This window comes from Neopelma chrysocephalum, unplaced genomic scaffold, assembly GCF_003984885.1.
Source record: "Neopelma chrysocephalum unplaced genomic scaffold, ASM398488v2 Primary Assembly neopelma1_135, whole genome shotgun sequence".
In the NCBI taxonomy this organism is placed as follows: domain Eukaryota; kingdom Metazoa; phylum Chordata; class Aves; order Passeriformes; family Pipridae; genus Neopelma; species Neopelma chrysocephalum.
The window spans coordinates 2,092,805-2,118,740 of NW_020897797.1; the positions used below are offsets into that span (position 1 = coordinate 2,092,805).

General features: G+C 44.0%; 1 protein-coding gene across 2 annotated transcripts in view; it reads left to right on the forward strand.

Moving 5' to 3' along the window:
• The first annotated feature begins 60 nt into the window (after positions 1-60).
• The window catches only part of LRP8 (LDL receptor related protein 8), a 174,225-nt gene continuing 148,349 nt past the window's right edge, over positions 61-25,936 (forward strand). For both annotated transcript variants that reach the window (XM_027698960.1, XM_027698961.1), the window contains exons 1-2: positions 61-152; positions 980-1,099. In XM_027698960.1, the coding sequence (XP_027554761.1) occupies positions 83-152; positions 980-1,099 (190 nt within the window). In that variant the 5' untranslated portion in view covers positions 61-82. The remainder of the gene's footprint in view (positions 153-979; positions 1,100-25,936) is intronic.

Here is a 25,936-nt window from a genome sequence, read left to right on the forward strand (position 1 = left end):
GCACGGGGCGGGCAGCGAGCGGCGCGCCGGCTGCGCGCACCCCGCACACGGCGCGCTGCCACCGAGGGAGGGAGCGAGCACCATGTGCCGGCCCGCGCTCGCCCGGCTGCTGCTCCTCCAGCTGCTGCTCGTCAAGCTGCACCTCGCCAAAGGTGGGTCCGGCGCGGCCCGGCCGCTCTCCCTCAGCGCCACCGGGGAGGGGAGCGAGCGTCCTGCCGGCGCGGGCGCCGCGGGTGTGCGGCCGCGGGCACCCTCTCGACGCGGTGCCCCGCGCGGGGTTTGGGACCTGCGGGGTTCCGGCGCGCTCGGGGGTTGCGACCTGCGAGGGCCGGGCGCGCTTGTCAGCGGGCGAATGTGCAGCTCGACCGCTGGTGACAGGAGCTGCCACCTTTAATCCCTTTCAGAGGGGATTTGTGCCTCATCAGAGCAGCGCGGCAGCGAGTCTGCAAAGCAGATTTGCTCCGTTCCCCCCCCGCCCTCAACTTGAGTTGGGTCAGGTCCCTTTTCCCGGGACGGCGCCGGTGGCTGTTTTAACCCCACGTCCCCAGGTATCGGTGCGATTTGTCCCGGTAAGGGATGCGCAGGAGGTCCCAGCATCGCTGCGCTTTATAATTTTTCTTTGTCTGTTGTATTTCGCGTTTAACCATCTTCTGTTCCCAGGCTGCTTTTCCCTCCGCCTTTAAAACAATGCGGGGAAGCACGGGAATGGCCCCTTTTATCCCCGCACAAAGCAGCTTCGGGATCGCCGCTGTGCTCCCGCGGAGGCGCGTCTTCCCCAGCCCCTGCATGAGCCGCTGAGCCCCCCGAGCACAGCCCCGGCCCCCGCCCTGGGCCGGCGGCGGCTCCCCGCTCCCTGCCCGGGCTGAGCGCGGCCGGGGCTGGCGGGTCCGGGATGCTCCCGGGATACCCCCGGGATGTCCCCGCCGCCCGGCCGTGGGAGCGCGCCCCGCTGACCCAGGCGCGGCCCCGTGTTTCGCAGGCGCCGTCAAGGAGTGCGAGGAGAACCAGTTCCAGTGCCGGAACGAGCGGTGCATCCCCGCCGTCTGGAAATGCGACGAGGACGACGACTGCTCGGATAACAGCGACGAGGCGGATTGCCGTGAGTGTCCGTGCCCTACGCGGCGTGGCGGGGGGCCGGGAAGGGCGCGATTCCCAGCGCTTCCCGGCTGCGCTGCGCCTCTTTTTATGAATGAATGAATGAAGTCGCGCCGTGCCCGGCTCCGGCGCCGATTGGCTGCCGGGAGCAGCAGATCCGTGACGCGCCGCGGGGCCCGGCCCGGCCGGGACACCCCGAGCGGGAGCGGCAGCGGCTGCGATCACCTGGCAGCTCCCTGCCCTCGCCCTGCCGGACCCCTCGCCTTCAGCAACGTCCCTGCTCAGAGCGTCTGAAGAGAAGTTTGTGTCCTCGGGGAGCTGGGAGAGATGTTTAACCCCCTGGGAGACCGTGCTCAGGGCCAGGGCCGGGTGTTCATGTGAAACGCGACTTACTCATAAGCATCCTACAAGATGTGGGGTTGGTGTGAGTTCGTGTTTAAATATGTTTGCAGTCGTGGTGAGAAGGGAGATGAACAAGTAGCACTGTTTGGCTTGGCAGTGTCAGCCACGTAACACTGATTCCCTGGTAGCGTAAGGGAAGAGAGAGCAAGATCTATACTTTCAAACTTGAGAAGGTGGCACTCTTGCCTTCTCCCGTGGTGTGGCTCAGGTGTGTGTGAGTGGAAGCCTGTTGGGTAGTTAGTAGGGTTGTGCTGTTATTACCTGACTTAGCTTGTTTACAGCTTCTGACAGCCTAGGATAATTTGGCTCAACCATGGACTGTAAGAAGCATCTGTAAAAGAAATTATGGAGCCTAAGTCTTCAAGAGAAGTATCTTTAATTTGGAGGTTTAAGTTTTAAGCAAATATTGTAGCAAGTACCACATCTCATGAATTATCTCTGTAGGATAATAGATGCTGAATGTGCATCAGGTTAAACAAACTCTTTCAAGTTCATAGACCCAGTAAATGTATGAAGAAAAGAAGAACTGCTGGTTATGTGTTCTTCTGTATGCGACTGTACTGCTGACAGCTTCACCTGTAAATCTGTGTCAGGGATATTCAGAGGTGAATTCTAAGTAGATTAAGGAGAGCAGGGATTCTCAAACTCTTGTTCACAGAGAACATCTTGTTACAGTGTAAAATATAACATTTATTTCTAGTGCTTTTGTATTCAGAGAACTTGATAGGCTTTATATATGCTTAAGTTTATGACCTGGGGAATTAGCAGCATTAGTTAATTGAGATATAGAAAGGTTTTTGCAGGAATTATAATGGCACTATTTCAAGGCAACTTAGGTTTGGAATGTTTCAAGTTAAAAAAGATCCAGGGAAGTCAAGGCTGACTGAGAACCAGCTTGGACTCGTGTAGTTATAACTGGGCATGCCTTCTCGAAAGTGTTTGTGTTTCCACAGGGAGATGCTAATCTGTGGAAGCACTGGGAATCTCTGAGCAGGTAGATAGTGGTGTTCTTGAAATCTTCAATTTAAAACCTCTGCGTGCTGTTGTACAAAGGTTTGGTGAGCTGCAGGTGACCTGAGGGCTGTGCTTTGGGAACTGCTTCTCAGCAGTTGGGATCGAGACTGGAGGAGCTTCTTGAACAGATTCTGCACCTCACACTCCACATTGAAGAGTAGGTTTGTGGCCTTAGCTCCTTGCCCTGCATGAGTGAGTGGGTCAGTACCTGGGCTGCTTTGTCTTCTCCTTTTCCTTCTGATCAGCCCTCTAACTATTGTGTCAGAAGAGAGAGTGTGGAACAATGTCCTGTTGAACATCAGCTCTGTGTGAATTGTGCTGTGTTACAATGGTTAGATGGATAATTGCATCTGATTTAGTTTTATTTCAGAGGGGTTTTACAGTTGGGTTTGGGGCTGGAAAAAATATGATGGCTAGATTGTGGTAGAATGGTGACTTTGGAGATGTTAGGAAAAAATTTTTGGATGTGGAGATATCAGGAAGAGATCTTCACTTTAATCTGAATTTGGCATTTATTATTGATTGGGGATCATGCTACAAAATTTACTAATGAATTGTTAGTTTAGTTCATATATATTTGTAGATTGCAGTTGCTTCTTCAAGAATTCTGAAAGACAAAAATTGCATTTCTCACACACGCTTTTCTCACTTATATTGTTCTGAACACTGTTTTATTTTGAAAATGCATACTGCTTTTCAGCATATGGAATGTTTAGAGTTCTGTTCACTGGGTGGAAGAGTATGTTCCATGTGTTTTTGCTTCTAGATATCGCCTCTGTTATCACTGCTGTAATAAACAGATATTTATTTCAAAACTTTTATGAACATATGCGATGGAAGAAACTGTTCTGGAAAACTTGGCATGCTGGAGTGGTAATGGAGGGGAAAACGAACATGCAGGTAGCGCTGATAATGAGTGCTGATAAGGACCCTGATAATTTCTGTAATTACTTGCTGATTCTTTTCCACAGAATTGAAAACGTATTTGTAATAGCTCATTGCTGCTTGTCTATATCCTCCCTTATTGAAGAGACACGATGGTCTATCTGTGTGAACAATTGGTTTATGAAACCAATTCCTTGTGGTAGGCGTGTATATACACTGGAAAATTTTGTAACCAACAGTATCTTAAATAGTTCTCTGGAAGGAGATTTTTTGGCAGGACTCTGTGTGCTTCCTACGAGAAACCGTCTTTGCACAAGACTGAATTTTTGTTTGCTTGCTTTTATTTGTGTCCCCTGTTGTGTTGTGTGTCCCATGTCTGCCCCTGGTTTTTTCCCCATCCCTGAGATTTGCTGGTATAATGTTGGCTTTTTTAAAGGAGTTTTGGACTCCAAGGAGAACATCCTGGTAATCAAACCGTATCTTCTCCTCGGAATTTGCTTTCCATTCAGTAATCCTTTTCTGTTGTGGCTGTAGTTCCAGTTATCTACCATAGGACTAATGTGTGAGTTAATATGGCAAACATTGGAACTGAAGCATGCAAATTAATGATTTCCTCTCTTAGACATATCAGATTGGTCAGTACTGGTTTGTAAGGTGAGTTAAGTTTATCCAGGGCAGGGTTGGCTTTCTGGGCTGCCAGTGCACATGGTTGACTCATGTCCAGCCTCTCATCCACCAGCACCCTGAGTCCCTCTCAGCAGGGCCGCTCTCGATCCCTCCATCCCCAGCCTGGATTGATCCTGGCGGTGGTCCCCACTCAGGTGAAGGAAACAGAGTAAATTGTTTAAATATGAAGATGCCTTTTTGCTGTCATGTTTTCAGAAAGTTACAGCACTTGGAGGGAAAGAAAATAAGTGAGATATTCCTTAATATGTTCCTGTGCATGTGATGAAAGGAAACTAAGGTCCCAAGAGGAAAATAGTGAAAGTTACGTTGTTTGGATTGCTGGGGAAATCAAGTCTTACACTCTGGAATCAGAAAGCTTGGGTAGCTATTACAGAGTGTAAACCTGTTTTAAGACTGTTTACTCTGCTCTTTGCAAAATGATTTGTTTGAGCTCAATCCAGCATAGGCCTGGGAAGACAAAAACCCGGTCACAACTTAGAGCTTGCACTGCCACAATGTGCACGGTGTGTGATGCACACAATGAGGACAGGGCTCTAGGGCAGTTCTGAACATGATTCTTTTAGATGCATTTTACTCCTTCCCTGTGATGCATTTTTCCTCTCAGGGAACTCTGGAAAGGCAAGACTGAATTTTATAACCTATTTCAGAGAACATTTGCAGATATACAGTCATTGAGACTTTTCTGTAATGGTATAGCAGCAACTTTATAAAACATCAAAAGTATTTTTATAGTGGGAAAAATGTCCATTTTCTGAGGCAAAAGTTAACTCCTTGCTGAGATACTTGGAATGCGGGATACTGACTCTTGTTCTGTGTCTCCCTCAGGAGAGGTGGCGGCTGCAGAGCCTCGTGGTCCCCAAGCTGAGTGTCCAGGGTGCTGTGTGACACATCACCCAGAATGGAAAATCCTAGAGAGCTGCTTCCATGAGGGAGTGGCTCTGGGAGACTTTTTCCCCCGTTTTGCAAATTTCTTCTTGCTTGCCACTGCAGCCAGCAGAAAACAAGGAAGAACTTGCAAACTGCAGCCAGGTACAAAATATTTGACGCAAAATAGGAGCTCTTTGATAGTTGTGATTTTATTTTTCTGATGCAAGTAGGGTTCACATTATCTTAACCCAGACCAGAGTGTGGGTGAAAGAGATTGGAAGATCTCTGCTTACATGTTTCACTGGTGATTAAACCTTAAACGTGGCAAAGACTATAGTTGCAAAACAATCAGTAGCTTTTCCAGTTTCCTAAAATGGAACACAAGCTTCCAGCCCACTTCAGCTTTGTAATACTTGCCTGCAGGGGGACACAGCCAAATGCAGAATTACTATTTCTCCTTTAAAATTCCATTTTCCATTTTTGTATTGGGATCCTCTCTGTGGTGCTGCTTTCTGGTGAGTACTGTTCATAGGAATATTTTGTACTGGACAGGACTGAGGCTGCCTCAGGTGTGAGATGCAGTCTGAAGGGAGTTACTGTTTCCAAAACTGTTTCTGTGTGTACAGAATTCAGGGTAAACATGAGGCATGGGCAAACTTCCCCCTACCTCAGCCCTTCTCTGCCTTGTGGCCACAGTAGGTGACTGTGTAGCTGAGGCACTCTTCCCTTGCCATCTGAAGGAGGGTTTCCTTTTCTCCTGCTGGATTTGTGCAGAGAGTCTGTGGAGAGTTTGACTCTGCTGCTTATGTGAAAGCCCAGGAGGCAGCCTCAGTCTCTTTGCTTTTCAGTGCACATTTCATTAGAGCTGGAATTTGGGAATAAAAATACATCAAAAGCCTAATTGAGAACTAAATTCTGGATCCTGTGAAGAGTTAAATGTGGCCTGGGTGGCTTTGAAATGCAGCAGTGTAATGCTGTGCCTGATTGCAGATTTTGGGATGTGACACAGTGAGACAGCAGGCAGTCACAACTGCAACAGTTTTCTATAACTTTTTGTCTTCTGTTATCTGTTGCTCCAGTTTTTCTTCATGAACAGTATCCTGCATGCTGAGTGATAGGTGCTTGCCACTCTGGAGATGCCTTGCACGTCACCACGTGGAGAATTCTTGATTTCCTTGACATATGCATGGTCGTATGCTCTTGATTTTGTCTGTGATAGTGTAACTGCGTTCTGTGGCCAGCTTGCATGTTTATCCCAAAACTGAAGGCACTGGGAAGAGTGGTACTGAGAGGCAGGGCTTGTTTGCTTGCCTGTGTGCCTGTTGCCTGCCTGTCGTGGTCTCTACTGTGTCCATGTCCAGCCTAGGCTCAAAACCAGTTTACTGATCTCTTGTGTTCCACAGTGAATGGTTTTAGTCAGTTATCTTCCTTTTTTCATTATATTCCCATTATCTGCTCTGAGAAAACTAACTTGCATGTTTTTGGGGTCTGGATTATCTTCCCTGTAATTGCAACCTGCTGCAATCTTTATGTGGAAAATCAATCTTTAAGTACATGTGGGAAACATGCCCTTTTCCATTTTGCCATTTCCTGGTGCATTTTCTTGAGGAGGTTAATTTATGCAGTTTTATTTATTAAGCAGTCTATATGCAGATTGCTTTCCAGGAAGTGGTGATTTTCTATCACTCCTGTTCATGGTTTGGGAAAGAAAGAGAGAAGAAACTGGAACAGGATCACTGAAAAGATAGAAGAGAGGGCTGGGGTATGTGGGAGAGTCACTGGGGGTGTTATGGCCACAGAGGGAAGAGAACTTGGTTTTATGGAGTGCTGCTCTGCTACAGAAGTCAAGCACATGAGTTGCTCTAGGTACAGCTACAGGAACAAGCTGTGATGTGAAAAGCTTTCCTGAGGTCAAGGAGAATGGAAAGATTGAAGGAAAGAAGGAAATTTTGAAAGTGGAGTCAAAACTGACAGTGACTTGGTTTGTTTACCAGAGTGCTCAGAGCTGTTATTTCAGAGGGTACAAATATATTCTACATTTTGAGCCAAGGTAAGCAAACTTCATCCAGAACATATTAATGTATAAAGATAAAACAAAGGAGCTGTGGCTGCCCCATCCCTGGAAGTGTTCAAGGCCGGGTTGGATGGGACATTGAGCAGCCTGATCTAGTGCAAGGTGTTCCTGCCCATGGCAGGGAGTTGGAACGAGGTGAGCTTTAAGGTCCCTTCCAACCCAAAGCATTCTCTGATTCTAGACCAGTTCTCTTTTGTCTGCAGTGTTACAGAGCCAGGATTAGCACACGTTTGAGATGTGATTTCTTACTGATTGATGTTAGAATGGAAGATACTTAATATTAATCAGAAAATATTTAGAAATTAAGTCAAATTAACAAATTATGAGACCGGAGAAACCAAGTGTTGTGTGTTGGTGAACGCATTTCTCTGACACCTAGACTAGGAGATTGCCAGTGCTAGAAATGAGTTTTCTTGACTCCATTAAACACTCTGTAATGCCTGAAAATGTCTGACAATTATTGATTCCCTCAGCTGTTTCTGATAGAGCAGACACCCAGCTTTTGTTTCTGCTGGCTTTTTCAATGTCACCAGCTTTTTTAATTCACCGGCAAATCTACCGTGTCCTTGGTGTGCCTCAGAGACTGGGATGTTGTGTTAGGGATGCCTTTGTGTTAGACTTGATTTGGTGTGAAGTTCTCCTGGTCCTTCTGCTGATGACCTTTTCCTCTCTACAACTTTCCCATTTACCTGCAGCTTTTCCCTGGTAATTTCAAAGGTGTTCCCAAAGTGTGTTGCTGCTCAGCTCCGCTTTTCTGTGTCATTACATGCCTTAGAAAATGCTGTAAGAGGTCAATTTTTCTTCCTTTGCTTTGCCCAGGAAAACAAATCAGTAAGCTGAGTTTGAGTGATGGGGATGAAGATTTGTGTTGCTGCTTGTTTTCTTATGCAGTAGCATGTTGTTGGTAGAAAATGAGTGTGCCTGCTCTGGGGTGCTCTGCTCCCAGTGCAGACAGCTGGTGCCAGCCAAAGGGAAATCCTCGCTATTTAGTGGTGCATATGCAGGAAGTGTTGAAAAAGCTGAGTGTAGTTTTTCTAACTCTCTATTTCCTTAATATTTAGATAGCCACAAGGGAGGGGAAAAGGGTAAAAGGCCCTGTGATAAAATTAGTGCAGATTTTCTGCTCTGTGAAAAATTCTGTCTGAAATACAAGCGATAAAAAACTGATTAGACTTTAGAAGTTATAACGATGCTGTAAGCTAGTTGAAAAATAAAACTAAACCCGTCCAGACTGAAATATTTTCAAAAGGCAGATTTAACTCAAGAGAAGCCAGAAGATTTTTAAAGCAAGGATGTGAGCTCCGTCCCTGATGGTCTCTCAGGGTGAGAGATAGTGTTTCTTGCCATAATAATGATGCCGTGGTAGACTGTGCTTCTGTTCCTGGCAAGGACCATGACTTTCCTTCCCAAGCTGAGGCAGATCTGGCAGCCCTATGCCTTTCTCCTCATGAGGAGGTGAATAAATGGTGTTACAGCTCTTCTGTACCTGAGTGACTCATGGTTGTACAAGTAGCAGCAGAGCCAAGAACAAACATGAGGTCTCCCACCTGCCAGTCCAGTGCTCTGTACACACAGTTGTACTAGTTATTGCAGAGGTACCTGTTGGACAAGTGGAAGTGTTTCAGTTTTTCCTCCAGGTTTCCTGGTTTTTTTCAGTCTAAGCTAAGCCTGGCAGTCAGTCTAACCTCACATTTAATGCCAAGAGCAAGTGTTAGAAACTAGGAGAGAACAGGATTTATAGCTGGCTTAGAGCAGTAGTAGCCTTTGGGCTGCAGCCATGTAAAGTGAGCCTTATTGCCAATTTTTTTCCTTAGATGTTCTCTTCCCGATACATCACTATTATTAAATGCATTATTAATATTTATTAAATGCTTGAGAGCATGTGTGGCACTGTACCAGGACGAGAGCAGTGAGGGACTCAGTTTCCATGGCAGCAGGAGCACAGTCCTGTACTTGCAGAACCAGAAGGGCTCTTTTTGGCAACTGCTCTCTACGCTGTGATTACTTTTTCTTTTTAAAGATAGATCTATAATTTAAAATCTAATTCATTAGCGCTGCAGAATCTTGTCCATCCTGAGTGAGAATTTTGCCTGCTGTAAGTTTCTTTATCTTTCTTTGAGTTCTAGTAGCTTGGTTTCTCTAGCTTCTGTGGTTATGATTTTGTTTACTTGCAAAACACTGAAAGAGGTAAAAGAGTGTATTTAAAACCCATTGTAATAGATAGAAATTTTGTCTTGATTTTGTTTAAGTTTGAAATGTTATGTTGTTGTACACTTCTCTCCCTTTCCAGGTAGCCTATAGCATAGATTCATCAATTAAAATAATTGTCGAAGAAACTACTGTGTGCATACAACTGACAGTAAACTCTTAACTGCACTATTTCCCTCATTTAGATCACTGCTCTGATCCCAGGTTTTAACTTCATATTTTATTTTGACTGGCCTTGTTTCATACTTTTTTCATGCTTCCTTCCTAGAGATGTAATGTGTAACATGATGTACATTGAGGTGACATTTTGCTTCATTTCAAAGGGTGAATGAAATTTTCTTTTGATCCCGAGTCTTTGTCCTGCCGTGTGTTACCCAGTAGAGCTTTTCTGTCCATCGTTGCTTTTCATGTATAAAGTTAATGTGATTCATTTCTTTGATGACTTTTCAGGCTTTTTCTGTTCTTGTTGATCTAGATGAATGAGGTTGTAGGCATCTTTCCAGATGTGTTGCAGGTCTCCTACAATACCATCTGCTTGGTTTGCTGTTCTAGCAGTGATAGTGTATCAGTAAACCTTGCTGGATTTGCTGGACTTATTCCATCCAGATATGATGCTACTCCATGTGATCCAGGGAGAAGTCAAGAGCATAAAAATCAGTGATACCAGGAGTAGTGAATATACTTGCACTGAGAATAAGAATTTCAGAGTAAACTTACAACTGTGCCTGCAGACCTCTCCTACTGAATCCTGATTGAGTCTGTACAGCTACTCATAAGCAGAGAAAATGGCCCAGTTCCTTTGATAACAAATGTCAGTGCTGACTGATGTAGGCCAAGAAATACACCTCCTGCCTCTGGAACTGAATGCTTCTATTCTTGTTCCTGCAGTTGTGTTATGCTGATTACACATTTGTCATCCCGTGCCTGCTTAGCAGTTTAGCTTTCTATGAATCTTCACTATACAAGTGGACTGAATGTTATCTCAGGGATGTGAAAACTGATGCTGAGGGAAGTTATCCTTTGCCCACGGCTGTACAGTGATTCAGCAACTCATCATGACCACCAGTGACTTATGAAGAATGTCCCCAGTTTCTTGTTTTCTGGTCCATTATCACATTGTTTTACACAGATAATCGTGTTCCTTGGGTTAAGTGACTGCTCAAGGGTTTTAGCCTTTGCCTTTGTCATATACAGTTGTAAAGTATTCAGGAAAATCCCAGTGTTGACACAACTCACTGTTTCAAAATTTCAGTGTTGGGTCAAGTGCAAGAAATACTTCAAATAGATCACTTCTTGTGTTTAGTGTCATAGACACACGAAATACAGGTGTTTGAGGAGGAGTGTAATGGTTTGCTTTGCATTTCAAAATGGACTTCTTTCTTTTTGTGCATTCCAACATATCCTGAAGAATAATAGAGACAGACATCACTGCAGCCACCTCTTCAGCTGGCCAAAAGTTCCTGTTTTGAGACTCACCTGGCAGAGTTTTTCATTGCTAAAGAGGCTCTTTCCATTCTGTGTGTTGGCCTCTCCAGAGCCTCCTTTACCTCCCTTCCCACACCTTGCTGTTATCTGAGCACTGTTGAAGTAACGTATCACCAGTGCACCCGTTCTCCATAAATTATTTGTGACTTATCCTTTTCGGGAAAGAACTAAGGTAACTGAGGAAGTTTAATTTGCTATTATGTGTTTTATTGCTGCTAGTCTTTTCCTTCTTCCTTTCCTGTTAAACAATGAAGATACAGTTTAGATTGCACAACTCTGAAGGTTGTGTAAGTTGGGCTCATTATACAGTTTAGAAGGGGTAACTAAATGGGCACTATTCTTTAGCAGATGATAAATAGGGAGTTTCAAAGGGAAGCTCTGGAGCGGTCTCTGCCAGGGTCACACTGGTGTGTTGAAATTTCGCGCTTTACTTCAAGGAATTGCTCTTTGCTGGGTGATTTCTGTTCTCCCTTTTCATGAGTTCTTTTAACACAGAAAGTTGTCCTATTTTTTGTAAAATAATGTGTTATGTATGTTTGCCCAAGGAGCCAGTGCATGTTGATCCCTGAAGTTAAATAAGGATTAAGGAGCTGTGTTGACAGGTGCTGAAAAGAATTGTATCTGTCCAGTTCTTGACTGGAGGGTTTCTGCTTGTGGCAGGGTGCTTCAAAGAGTGTGAGTGCAGAGCAGGGGAGACATCCTGGGGCCTGCAGCATAAATTCAGGCACCCTTTTCTAGAGGGAAACGATAAATAATGTACTTAATTCTTCTTCCTGGTTGTGGATGAGCATGTGCCTGAGCAACATGGAGCCTTTCCCACGCTTGCACACGGCATCTCATTGCCTTGCAGTTCCATCAGGTTTTTCCCCATGAGTTTGGCCATTAATTCTCATGGCCCTGTTTCACAGAGTGCCTGTCCTCCACAGCAGTGCACCAAGCCTTTGGGAACACCTTCCCTCGCTCAGGCATTGCAGGAGACTCTGCAAGGCTTGGCTGAGAGCAGCAGGCATTTCTTCACATTTGGTTATGCACGCAGTCATGTGAATGCTGCAAGCCTTATTTTGTGCTAATGCTTGTAGAAAGGATTAATAGCTCCTGCACAAGTGCTGTACTTCAGCTGGCAAGAAGATGCTAAGTTCACCCTGCCCAGATCTATTTGCTTAATTTACAGTATTTTTAAATTTTGAGACTGAAATCCAGGTTGAGGCTGCCAGGGTGACAAGTGCTGGAGAGACCAGAGCTGACATGGAGCTTCACACCTGCCAACTGTGGATTCCAGTTCAGGCCAGTTGTGCACCAAATTGTTGGGCATTTTGTGAACTGTATTGGCAAAGAATATCTCAGGGGATGTGTGTTCACAGAACAAAAGCCATCACCTGTCACTGAGCAGTTCTGATCCTCCAGCTTTCAAGGTCAGGACTGAGATATTCAGCACCATGGGAAATGCTGCATTCCTGCTGCAAGAGTCAGGTTGGTGCTGGGGTTACAGGGGCTGTTGCCCTGGCAGCTTCATCTCTGCCCCCTCAGCACACTGTTCGAGTGTTTCAAGAAAATGTGAAACCAGAGTATCCTTTCAGGAGACTGTTTTCTGTCTTTCCTTCTCCAGGCAAGCTGGATGGCTGTCAGTGGGTTGTCCATAATAGTAAGGGTTGAGCAGTGATCTTTGTTACTTTCAGGTTCCTTTTCTGTGCTGTGTTGCTCAGGCTTCGTTATCATATCACAGGGTTAATTTTAGAATGCAAAGAAGATGCTTCTCTGGCAGTGAAAACCACAGAGGGGGAGGAAGGCAGACAAGTACAGGACCTAATTTGCCCCCTTCCCACAATATTTTTTATTTCTTTCTGTGGGGGTGTGTGAGTTTGAATGTGGCATTAGAAACATATTCAGTGAGGGGTTTAGGGCACAATCTTGCTATGTTGTTTTTGAATAGGGTTTTCTCCCTGCTACTTGTTTTTACTGAAATCATGTGGGATTAGGTTTCTTGAGGGGAAAAAAACCCAAACCTTATGAGACTTAGAACGACAAACTGGAATTCCCTGAAGTTTTTTTTTTTTTTAATTTATGGCTATTTTTGTGACTGTGGTACACCTGAAAGCTGGTATCCTTTTTCTTGGAGATGGTTGGGGGTGAATTTCCTGTAGATGAAGCTTTTTGGTGCATCAGCTTGACCTTTAACATAGAAAAAGGGCATGTTTAAATGTCATTTTTCTACAGTGATCAGTTTGGATTATCTGCTACTATGTTGAGGGTTTTTTTCTCTGCTTTTGTAATAGCAGAGATTTTTACAGCACTTTGACATGTAAGAATGATGGAGGTTTCACTCTCTTGCGTCGGATAAATTCTTCTCAGTAGATGGGAAAGAGACGGCTCATACCTGTGAGGGCTCTCTGTGTGTGGGAGAGAAAGAGTTATATTTCTTACTGGATATGAATTAGAAGATTGTGATCTCATTTCATTCTGAACTGTTAGAAATCAAAATATTAAACAATTAGTGTCTCGGGATTTGGGGGAGATATTTGCTGTGTGCTCTGTTCTAATTAATTGCAGTATTTGGTGGAGTTTCCTTATTACTTTAATCTACGGACAGCACGGTTCCCTGATGTTGAAAGCTGAAGAAAGAAAACCTCTTGTCTGGTGATGGCTCAGCTTGATCTTGCTGCTGCAGAAGTCTCTGAGGAAACGCTGATCTCTTATTTCAGATTGCTGACTAAAACTTGGCCCTGTAGCTCCATGGCACAAGCCTGACCCTCTCCTTACTGCTGTACTTCTGTTGAGATTGATGTCTCCTAGCTGGAAAAGCTGCTGCTGTGGGCCCAGAAAGGCTGAAAGGAGATGGGTTTGTGTGGTCCAAGAGGTGCTGCTGAGAGAAGAGCTCTGGCTGGGCTCCTCCAGAGAACACAGGGCCACCATCCCCCCTCCAGGCAGAGTTTCACCTTGGGTGATAAAATCTTGTTTTATCTCCTGAGGTGAGCTTGTGAAATAATGGTGAAGGGAGCAGTGTTGGTGGGGGAATATGCTGGATAAAACATCAATTTTGAGTGATATTTCAAGGGATCTTTTGTCCTCCACAGTTAAAAACAGTCACAGCTGACAATAAGAAACCTTTCAAAACTCAAAATTCAGTGGTTTCAGTCCTGTGTTGTTCACAAAAATGTTTTCTGCAGCAGTTTTCACTAGGGTGTTACCCTGTTTTTCTTTCAGCCTCCAGAAGTGCATGGAGTGTTATTGTGGACCTACAAAACAAGTTCTAGGCTTGGACCACTGTTTTGTTCCAAGTGAGGATTAACTCTGTAATTCTGTTTTGGAGATGAAAGTACAGTTTCATTCCATTCCTGATCTCATGCATCCCCCAGCTACATTGTTGTGAGAGGACTTGCCATTGGCAAGCCATGAAAATAGAAACCATCCATATTTCATTGACTATTCATTCAGTCTGTATCCAGGACTTCTTTTGCCTGTGTTTTCCATTGTCCTGCTGGAGGGAAGATCAATCACAGGCATATTTTAGTCTGTGATATCCCTAGTTTTATAATGATCTTGCTTTCAATTTGGATATTGTAAAATTGCCCCCTTAGGCTGCTTTGTCTGCATCTACAGCTCTGCTCTTTTGTGGAAGGGCCAAGCTCCCTCCAACAGATGGTGTGTTATTCTACAGCTAAAGCACGTTCTTATGCGCTAAACTTCAGGTGTCTCTGCTTTTTAGAGCAAAAAGACTCAGAGCTCTCAGTGTGCTAAAGATATAGTGTGTAGGTCTGAACTTTGACACAGGAGGGCTAGAAAAGCAGGAATGCACAAGGTTGACATAATATTCCAATTTTATTGAGAGCCTGCTTATGGCAGCAAAATCCTCAGTGTCCCTTTGACTTGCCAGTGTCTCTGGTGTTCACCCTACACTAAACATCTCAGTAACTGAGGCTTCTCCAGGCTTGGCCCATAGTTTGCAGTGTTATCTGTCACAGCAGGAATAGACCCAAGGGAAATGAGCATTGTTCCTCAGTCCCACAAAATGCTCCTCCTGTGCCTGAGTTGAGCATCCCCTATTGGAGCTCCTTGTCCTGCCTGGCAGTGCTGTATCCTGGCCTGAATGTGGCTTGGAAAGCCTTAATTATTACTGCTTTAATCCCCTTGCTTATGAAAAAACTTGAAGTTCGTGTTCAGTTTTAGATATTGTGCAATATATTCAACTGACAAAAAAAAAAAAAGGCAAAACAAGAAAGCCCCAACCCTGAGCCATTTGGAGAGGCAGTTTTTCCAGCTAAGCTGCAGGCTATTAGATTGCACAGCAGAACTCTTGGTGAGTTCAAAGTGACTTTACTGTTGCTGTGTGGGTATTTAGTGAGTCAGTGTAAACCTCTTTAATTCTGTTACGTCAGTATTGCAACTTACATCCTGCTTTTTCAATACCTTTCCTCAGCTAATAATAATAGGATTTTCCTGTAATATAAAGGTACTAAAACACTTCCAGAGTATTAGATTTTTAGTTTGACTGCAGAAAATGGGCACAAGAATTACCAAATGTGAGTAGGCTCTCTCCATCTCTATCCCTGATGTGCACTTGTTTTTAAGTGTGTGAACCTGATGGAGATTTGTTTTGATGAGCTTTTGCCAGGTTGGCCTTTTGTTCCAACAGCATTATGTCTGAGTAAGTGAGTCAAATAAACTGCCTTTGAGTTTTTCAGCATGCTGTCTCTCCTCCAGATGAAAAGCAGGTAATTGTGATTCAGTTCTGCCAAATCTATTCTATTACAAAGTATTTCTAGGCAAGTGGCTATAAAGTAAATCTGTACTGCTCTTGCAAGGATCCTTGCTCATGAAGGCTTCTCACAGCCCCTCTGGGGACAGTGTTGAGGGGCTGTGTTCTGGGGGAACGGGCAGATAAAGGTCAGGCCTGCTGAAGGGTGATTTGGGTGCTTTGGACTGCTGTGTCTGCAGCTTTCCACCGGAAAGTTACCTCCCTGTGCAGAGAGCTCATAGTGTGAGCTTGCTTGATTGGGCTCACCCACTGGAAGACAAGGGGACCTAAAGAGAAATAAAATGTCACCAGGGCTGACAACGACACTCCTGTGTAAGGTTTGGTGAGACAGCTGGAAACTCAGCCCTGCCTGAACTTTGTGGTTTTAATAAATGAAACTTGTTGAGAAAATATGCCCAAAGTGGAGAATCCACAAAGAGCAGAAAGAGGATGTGATGGGAAAGGCAGGCTGAGAGCTTGACAAAACACGTCCCTGTTGCATCAGGCTCTGTGGCAGCCTCTCCCCTCCTCACCAAAGCAACTGTGTAAACTTAACTTCAAGTATTGTCAGAGGAAGTGCTTATCTGGGCATGAAGAGCTGTTCATGCTCAGGCCTGCTGGTTCCAGAGCCTCAGATTGCTGGCAATAATGATGGTGTGTTCTGCATCACATAGATCTCCCCGGTTCTTTGGGAGCAGGGAACTCCCTTCCAGCATCAGATGATGGCAGTTTGATCCCAGCTGGAAAGGTGAGTGGCTTTCCCCATCTCAGGGCTGAGTCTGGTGGGGCAATGGCACAGTTACTGGAACTTGCCAAGCAGCAGATGCACAACAGGAAAGCAGGAGACCTTTGCAGTGATTTATTGTTGCTATTTCCTGTGGAACTGGCTTTGCATACAGAAAACTATCACTGTCAATGCAGAGAAATGGAAGGGTGCAGCTGCATGTCAGTAGGTGCTTTTCTGCTGCAGTAAAGTAGCAGTAGGAAAATAAAAAGACCTACCTTACCTGTCTGACTGTTAGTGGAGCAGATGAGCCCCAAAAGTTAGGGTTATTTAGTTTAGGGTTAAGGTTATTTACTAGATGTCCTGTTTTTTAAAAATGCTAACAAGAAGTCTTATTATAGCCATCAAGGGGTATGCAATGAGGGCAGGGTACTCTTTTAAAATGTGGGCTCTTTATTCAGGCAAGGGCAGAGACTTGGTGTAAAATGCCTCTTATTTTATATTGATGCCTTTCAGCGTTTGTACTGACAGGCTCCTTCAGCTCTCATTTTCCCAATTTACCCACTCGTGACACAGGGAATGGTTTGTCTTTATTTTTACGGAATAGTGCAGTAGATAGATGGTCAAAAGAGGGGAGCAGGAGCTTGGTATTGCTGCTTAGTTAAATGTGTGTGCTTGCAAACAAAATCAGCAAGTTGGCATTTGGTCAAGAGAAGCAGCTTTCAAGTTTAGAGGGACGGACTTCTGAATCCAGTAAGAATATTGAATGCAACCCAGATGGCATCCTGGAGGGAAGTTTTGTGGCATCAATTAGCTTGTAGGTGACCGTGCTTCCAGCCAACTGTGAGTTATCTGGCAGCTTGCCACTTGACTGCTAGTGAAAATTCAAGAGCAATGAGATGAAATAGAGTTCCTGAGAGACAAAGAGAAAGATGTCTTCACTTGAGAAAAGAGGTTTGTGGATACTGTTTCTTAAATGATTTAAGCTGTCTACTTTTGTACAGCCACATAGCTCAGCCTCATTTATATACATTTCTTTGTCACATTTGTATATATAAACCCATTTAAAACTCCTCTCAAATTTCTCATGTAATTCGTTCTCAGGAAGGAATTTGCAAATAAAAGGGCCACCAATAGCTGGACCAGTGCCCACCAGTGCCCTTGCAGCTGTTGGAAGGTGAGCTTAATTTAACATTTCCTTCTGGAAATAACATTCTTATCTAGATTTTAGGACTTGTGTATTTCTATTACAGATTAAGACTTAATGAAGCTGTTGCACTCTGGACTCAAAAGCTGCTGCCAAATCCTTGAAAAACGGGATGCATTGTAGTAGATTGTAGTACCAGAGTTTCAGATCATCCCACTGAGAACTGAGTCTAAAGTGTGGTAAGAATAAACACCCATATGGAGCAGATGTGGGGATGTGACTTCTCTGATGTTAGAATGAACTGGGATCTGTTTTAATTGACTTACAGTTTTGTGCATCAGCTAACAGAGCTATTTCTGCATGGCTTTTCTTTTCTTAAAAAAGTTCATTTTAAAGAGACTTAAAATCATCTCCATGTCTCAGGTGCTAACATTTCAGATGGCTTTTGCATCTCTGCAATGAGGGATAATTAGGTTTGTAGAGCAGATGTTCTGGAAGCTGCACTGCAGTATGCCTGGCTGTTTCTGGCTACAAAGATTTACTCCTGGGTGCACTTGTTTTCTTTTTATGTAGAAGAATGGCAAATTCCCAAACAGTCTTCTGTATCCAGTAAGGACTTCAAGATCTCACACCAGATTTAGGCAGTAAGTGCTTCCCTAAGAGCTTTAGAAATGAACAGTTTTGCTTTCAAGAATTTACTTCAGCTGCTTAGTAGTGAGTTTTTACTCTGCACTGAAACATGTTGTGGCTTTTGCAAAATGAGCAGAAGTGTTTGCAAAGAAGTAATGATGGTGAGATTTTTTACTCTGTTCTCCTGAGGCATAACAATTTGGAAAAAAAAAAAGCCCCCATGGAAAACAGAATGATACCATTATCCCAGAATTGCATTTTGTTGTGAAACACCTTGTGCCATACTTTTGTTGGAGGGAGAAAAGGGATTTTGTAAATAGCCAGATAGGAACAAGGCTACGAGCTGGGAATATGGATGTAGGCTAAGAGTGACCTAGGACTGGCTTTATGAAATACAAAATGTTCTTCACAGTTCTTTTTGGGGATGTGTTTTTGCTCAGTTTATCACATCACACAAGGTTGTCTGCTTCTCCCAGTGTAGCTGTTATGAAAAAAGCTATAAAATGGAGGTCACCTTTTTTATCCAAAAGTTACATCTGATCTTTCAATGAACAGACAGTATAATGTGCAGATGTGCTTTCTCTCATCATTTGGTCAGGTGTGCCTGTTTTTCACAGACAGGAGCTCAGGGAGCTGATCTTCTGCCTTTCAAAGGCTGTCCATTGGCCTTCATTCCAGAGGAGTCAGGGCTCTTCCCAAGAGGACTTTGCTACGTCATTCCTCCTGGCACTATTCCTGTACAGCACACAGGTTTGTTTTTACAGCTTCAAAAAGATCTGGTGTGAGAAACAACAACAGCTTCAAGGAAGGACCTGGAGACACAGTGCTAGAAAATAAAAGCTTTCAAAGCTTCCCAGGAGTGCATGTATGTGGAAAAATACTGCACACTCAAAGTGATATAGTGGGAGGGTTTTTTGAGGTATTCTTTTTACTGAGAATCAGAAATGGGCACTAGTTTCATGTTTCTCTTAGTGATGCTGAGTTGGGTCAGTTATGCTCCAGTTCGGAGCAAACTCATCTGCAGTTTGAAGTCAGTGGAAATGTCAGGGATTTCCTGGATCTAGTTCTTGCATTTCTGAGTGACTTCTGAGAGAAGGAGCCTGGGCATGCATTCCTAGGAATTTTACAAGTAAAGTCAAAGCATAATGTTATTTTTAGATCTTATTTTTTAAAATGCCTGCTGAAAGAGCTTTCTGTCTCTGCTTTGCATAAGAATGAACCTGGCAATCAGATCCTTATGTAAATAAAACCTGAAGCTCATTCAATCAATATTTTGTTCCTTTCTTGGCACGTACAGAATAAAATCACAGAAGAGCTAGTTAATTTTCACAATTAATGCTGATCTTGCAACAACTGTCATGATTTTAAGAGTCACCTAAAATCTAAATCTCTGCAAAGTTTTGGTCAGAGAACTTTTTTCTTTCTCCAGAGGTCACATTGTCATGGCACTCTTCTGCTCTGAGGATTTTATTTTTCATATCACTTTTGGCAGAATCATGTTTGAGAGCTGCATGTTTCTCCTCTTTAAATACCACAATAATTAGGAAGACATCCTGAGAACTGAGTCATATGAGTGACTTTTCTCATCTTCAATACAGGATGAATCCTCCTTGTGCCTGATGCACAGGAAGGTTTGATTCCTTCCTCTCAGTTACTTCCAGTAGTTTCTGCAGTTATCTCTCAGCTGCTGAGAGAGAGGGGGAAGCAAATAAATATGACAGAGGGCTGGTGTGAATATACAATTCCTGTTGCTGGCAAAGTTCAAAGTCTGCTTCAATTTCCACTTGATTCTTTCCAAAGAATCCCTCCAAAGTGTTCTAATATCTTGTCAGGGCTGTGCTCCAAGGATACTGGATGAACTCTCAAAACGCAAAGTGCTCCAGACCTTCCCGTGTGCAGCAGCAGCTGCTGCAAGGAGGAGCGGGAACAGCTCTCTGTTCCTCCTGCTAGCAACAGCAGGAACATCTTGTAAGGGGCACTGTAATATTTTAGTGCCTGCTGGGACAGTTTATTTTCTTTTTATCTCTGAGGTAGAAAAGTCTCAGAGCTGTAAGGCACTTAAAATTGGGAAACTCAGCTGCTGATCATCAGCACCAAGAGCTGAACTTTAAATCTGATGCAGCCAAAGGTGTCCGAGGCTAACACGCTGGTTCTACATTGGAGTGTTTCCAGGTTGTTAATTTTCAGAGTAGGCAAGACCTTGATTTAACCCCTGGGCCCTGTCAGAGTCTGTGTTACTGGTCAGTATAAGAAGTCCAATTTAATCCTCAGTCAGAATTTGAACTTCTGTGGCTTTCGCATTTTGAAGTTCACTTTGCTGCTCCTCAGGGATCATCTGCTGTGGGTTTATGCAGGAGCTGTGAGGACATTACTTTTTCCATTAGCATGTGACAAACACTGGTGCTCCTCTCCCACCCAAGGTTTTTGGCATGGTACTGCATTCCTGTCAAGTCATTGCTCTTAGGCTCATGGCTTCCCTAAACTCATGGGACATTTTAAATTCAGTTATTCATCATGGTCGATACTACTTGGTGGTTTTGTTGAATATCTGATATGAATTTTTTTTAAATGCTTTTCATATTTTGTAGAAATGTCATAAGGAGGACTTGCCTGTTACCCTCTAGTCTAGTGGTGACTCAGCAGCCCAGCAGCTCACACATCTTCCTGGAATCCAGGCCAAGTAGCCCAGGCTGATTGGGCTGATAGTCCCAGGCTCAGACAGACCAGAAAAGATAATGTGTGGCCTGAAGAAGGACATCTGTGTTCCTATTCCCTGCTCAGTTCTTGTATTTAGGGTTGTCTGGCCATCTTTGCCTTTACATCTGCAAACAGAGTGGTGACAAAATCTTCTCTACAGACTTGTTTTGGCAGCACCAAAACAGAGGAAAAATGTGGTTTGTTTTCTTGCCTCTAAGATCCTCCTGCAGAAAGGGTGCAGGCAGGGGGGGCAGAACTTGGGAAATAAAGAGCTGTTGGGTGAATTCAGTCTCTGACCTCTTCCCTCCCAAGCAGGAATAATAGTTTTTGGTCACTGCTTACACTGACTAGAGATAAAGCAGAGTTTTACGTGTGAAATATTTCATGGGCAGTTACCAAACCAGAGCTATCCAGCTCTCCCTTTTGGGTGTTTTATGAAGTCTTCAGTTGGATCCCCATCATTCTAGTCCAAGTCACCACAGCAAGGTTTTAGGATTTCTCATGTCTTTTCCATTTGACTTTAGTATTTTGCAATAAATTATACAGACCCTTGGTCTGGTGCCTCATCTGATTACCTCCCGTTTAGTACTTCTGTGAGATGAGTAGTTGAAAAGCACAACCAATCCATGACACTAATTGCAACTAATGAGTGTGTTTTGAAGCATTCTCACAAGCAAATCCAAACCCAGCCTAACCGTGTTTCAGGTTACTGCCTGAAGCTATAGATGTGTCAGTGCATTCTGACCACCACCACACAGGACCTGTGCACAGAATTTGCTTTCCTTCGGTGAGGATGCTAATTCAGAGCTCTCTCACACAAGCTGCCATCTTCTGACTCTTAATAAAGTTCCTATAGAGATGATAAGCTTTGAAACCTACACTTTGTTTTCAGACTTGATTGAAATTAATCAGCTGGTTTGATTAGTAGATATTAACAAGAGGTGTGATCACAGAATCATTGTGTCTTTAAGATACCAGTCTACAAACAAAGTTGACTTAACTGGAGTTCCAGCTCTGTCTCTGCCTGGGGTAAGTTACATGTATATGACAGACATCTAGTGCTGAGTTCCACACTGGGAACAGAGGGGCCACTGGCTGATCCTGGCTCCATGTGAATGCCATACAGGAAAGATACTTCCAAAATACAAGACTTATCAATGCTCACAGCTCGAGAATAATGAAAAGTTGGACCTGCTTCATAGTTGCAGTTGGTTGCACTGTGCAGAGTGGGAAGCAATGCAGAAATCCCCAGGAATACCTGTGAAGCTCTAGATTGCCAATGGGGGCAGATTTATTGCTTTGTTATGGAAAGTGCTGGTAAGTACTGGGCTTAAAGTCACTCTAAGAAATGCAGTTTATAATTAGAGGAAGGTGATCAGGTTTTGGCATGGAATATTAATTGGTTTACATGGTGCTGCACCTATTGCTTTATTGTTCATCTTCTGTAAACCACAGACATTTTTCTTCCTCTAATTTGTTTTCATGTATTATCTTCATAATAGGTATTTTTGATGTACAGTTGGATGAAATTTTGCTTATTGCTGAAGTGCAGTTGTCCCATGTTGGCTCAAGGGACACTTGTCAGACTGCTGTGAGGTGATCCAAGTTTGACTTTAAGTTAGTCAAATAAATGTTCCTCAATCCTGGAACATTTGCCTCGAGGCTCAGACTGCAGGAGCCTTCTCTTCTCCAGGAATCTGAAGGATGAGTCTGTGTTTCCAGCAGTAAAAGCAGTTCAGGGGTGTGAGTGTTGGAATACTTGGATTCTGTGATATGGATAAGTTAGGAATACCTACTCAGCAAGGCAAAGGGGAGAAAATGCAAGGATGGCAGAACTCCAGCAGGCTCAGAAAACAGGCTTGCACAGGACTGATGTCACTGCTGCAGGACAAAAAGCAGTAAGAACATACAAGACCAGTCTGAAAATCTAGAAAATCTAGTTGTGTTTGAATCTGGGAGGGAGGCCCTAGCAGTTAAAGGCTTTGGGCCCTAATTTGGTTCTGAGGAAAGGCCAGATTGATAGCAGTGTTGGGTAGCTCAGGTCTGGGCTGTGCCTGCCTGTGCCAGGCTCCATCCAAGGGGGATTTTCTGGTGTCTGTCAGTGCTGAAAAGTGTTCATTAAAGGAGATGGTGCTGGTGTCAGACGTCCACATGCAGGGTTGTCACAGTCTGGTTATTCTGTAAAGATTAGTTCTTTTATTGACTTTTTGCTGAAGATTGGCATGCATTTCCTGAGGAAAATCTGGACACCCTGCCCTAAAAATAGCTGAAGACAACTGGCTTCTGAGGAGTTTGCAGTCAGTCTGTGGCCTTACAGGAAACAAATCTGTTCATGAGCTTCTGGTGAGCCAATCCAATATGTGACTCTGTCCAGTCTTTTACATGTTCTCTTAGCCCAAAGCCTCAACTTGTTCAAAAAATTCCCCCCAAGTGCAACCTCTCTCATAAATTCAGGTAAGATTTTGGAGGTCAGCGTGGCACTGTACCCTTGTGCTGGATGTGGCTGCTCCAGGTACAGTGCCACAGTGGGATTTAAGACATGTAACCTATAGTAGTCCATGGCTTGGTCTGAGCTATCAAGCAGTTGAAGCTCTGCTGGACTGTGATGTGTCCACAAAACTGTGATGTGTCCATGTAATCAATGAGTAGAATCAACAGGGCTCGGCGTGTGTACACAAGTGGAGAGGATGGATGGTTGTATAACTCACTGTCCTGGCACAGGTCTGCGTACCAGGGAAAGGTGATAAGTGTCAGTGTGTACAGTGAGACACAGAGGTGTAAATCATTTGCTGTGTCTGTATCTACTGGCTTTTGGGAGAAGTGTGACTCCACCCAAACGGGAATGGGTGCAATGTGATGGCAGAGCTCTCCGTGAGTTGAGGCAACGTGTCTGTGCTTCGCTGCTTCTCAGAAATTGGTCTGTCCTTGGCTTCAGCTGCATTTTTATGTGACATTGGACAAATGGCTTAACCTCTCTGGGCATTGTTGCTTAAAATGGAAATGTCAATATTCTTGCCAATCTTTGTGAGCTATCACTGCACTAATGGATAAAAATTGCTGTGTAAAGGGTAAGCATCACATACGATGTATTTTATCTTGTTTACTTGGAAAGTAGCTGGGCTACCTTGAAGTGTCACAACTGCCAGAAGTGTGCAAGGGAACCTACCATGTTTCCCTGAGCCAAGATAGTCCTAAAACTAAGATTACCTATAAATTCTTCATATTGGTTTAGAAACATATTTTAAGTAGGCTTTATTTAGTGTCTTTAGTGCAGAACTTTCTAATGGATTCTCCAAGCTCCATGCTTTCAAAAGTTGGTTAGGAAGACGACAGCATAGACATGAAAACCATGGCCTGCGTGAGCAAACCTGGGTAGGCAGAGGAAGAGAAAATACATGGTGGTACTTCCAAATAACACATCTTCTGCTTTATTAATTCCTTGGATCTTTGTTTTTAGCCTCCTATTTTTTAAGCAAACTTCCTGTGCATTGTCATTATCGTTACAATATTTAAAATTACAGCAAGTATAATATCTTAACTGGTTTTTAACTGTTTTTATTGAGAAAAAGAGCTTTAGTATGAAAAGTAGCAAATTATCACAAAGAAAAAAGTGCATTTTAAAGGGAAGGTAATTCAGTTTCCTCTACATAGCAGTAGCAGCATATACATGGACAGGGACTGAAGATCAGGTGATGTGCAGTGATGAGGTGTTTCTTCCCCCACCTCCAACACAGCCAGGCTGGACAGGGCTCTGAGCAGTCTGGCCTAGTGGGAGGTGTCCCTGCCAATAGCAGGGGGTGGAACAAGATAGTCTTTAAGGTCCCTTCCAACCCAAACCATTCTGTGATTCTATGCAAATTTAAGACAATGTTTTGATTAAGATCTTTAAGAATGAGGCAGAGGGGAGAAATCATGTTGGATTCTGTTCAAGGTGACATCTTTCTTTATGCATATATATGCTTAGCATTAGCAGTCCACTGAACCTTGCCCCTTAGACTGGCTTGTTTCTGAGGGTGCTCCATACCCTGTTTTTCTGGCATGTAACTCTTGTTTTGCTGTTGTGGAATCATTGCCTGATGCTCCTGTTTACACCTGTGGTGCTTCCAACCCTGAGCTGATGCTCGGCCCTTGATAGTCATAGATGTGGTAAGTTTTGCTGCCAGGTTGTTTCATGTCTATGGATTTTGTACTGAAATGGTTGTTTGCTGTGCTGTTCAGACACGTCCTCCTGTATCAGACAGTCACTATTTCAGAGTGACTTGGAAATCTTGCAGCATTGTCCTTGGGGACAACTACACTGGAGAAACAAAGCCATTCCCAGACAAAACAGCCCATGGCAATAAGGAGCCAGTGGGGGAGAGTAGCAAGCATGAGTTGGGGCGACACATGAAAAATCTGGCTCCTGTGGTACCACTTGGTGGTTCCATGCTGGACCAGGGCACCTCGGTGTTTGGCCCTCTACAAACACGTGGCAAAGACTTAGCTCTGAGATTTTTAATTCTCTGTTGGATGCTGACAGCTGGGAAGAAGCACAAAGGCCCAGTCTCTTGTAGGAATAGGGTACAATAGTCAGAACAAATGTCTGTGAGTATCTGTCCATCTCCTTGTCTGTGTGACCCTTTGCTATTTCTTCTTCAGGCCTCTTGGATGCGTTAGTAGGATCATGTTTTCTTTCTCACAGCTGGAAAAACGTGTGTGGCAAATGTGGTGTGACTCAAGCTGTGATTGGCAATGACTGTCTCAGATTGTCCCTCAAAAGCTTGTTGAGGTTTGCTTAGGACTTGGAGAAGAACAACAGGGAAGAGTTTGGGCAGGAAAGAATCAGTTACCATCAGAGTTGTCTTAGGCCAAGCACTGTGATCACAAAGCCCTGGCACTCGGCTGGGAGGAAGATGTTGGGGTGTTCGTGTTGATTCCTGAGAAGCCACAGTGGCTGTCTGCCTTTGTTAGCAGGCTTCCCTGTTATCCCATAATCCCTTCGGACACTTGAACTTGTCTGCATTTCTGCCTGGATGGTGGGGGGTGTTGGGAGGCTTCTTGTTTCAGAGCCACTTGTGGTCTTTGAATGCAACTTTTTACCCTAATGTGACAAAAAGGAGGCACAAAGCCAGAGGTAGCATGCTGTGCTGTTTATTGCTTGATTTATTTGTGGCCATGTCTGTCACACAGATGCCAATATGTTTTATCTTCATTTACAATAGCCCAAAATGTTTCACCTGGACTGATACACAGTCCTAGGCCAGACAGGTAGATTTTTTCTTAGCATGTAGCTTGTTGATGTGATTTTTT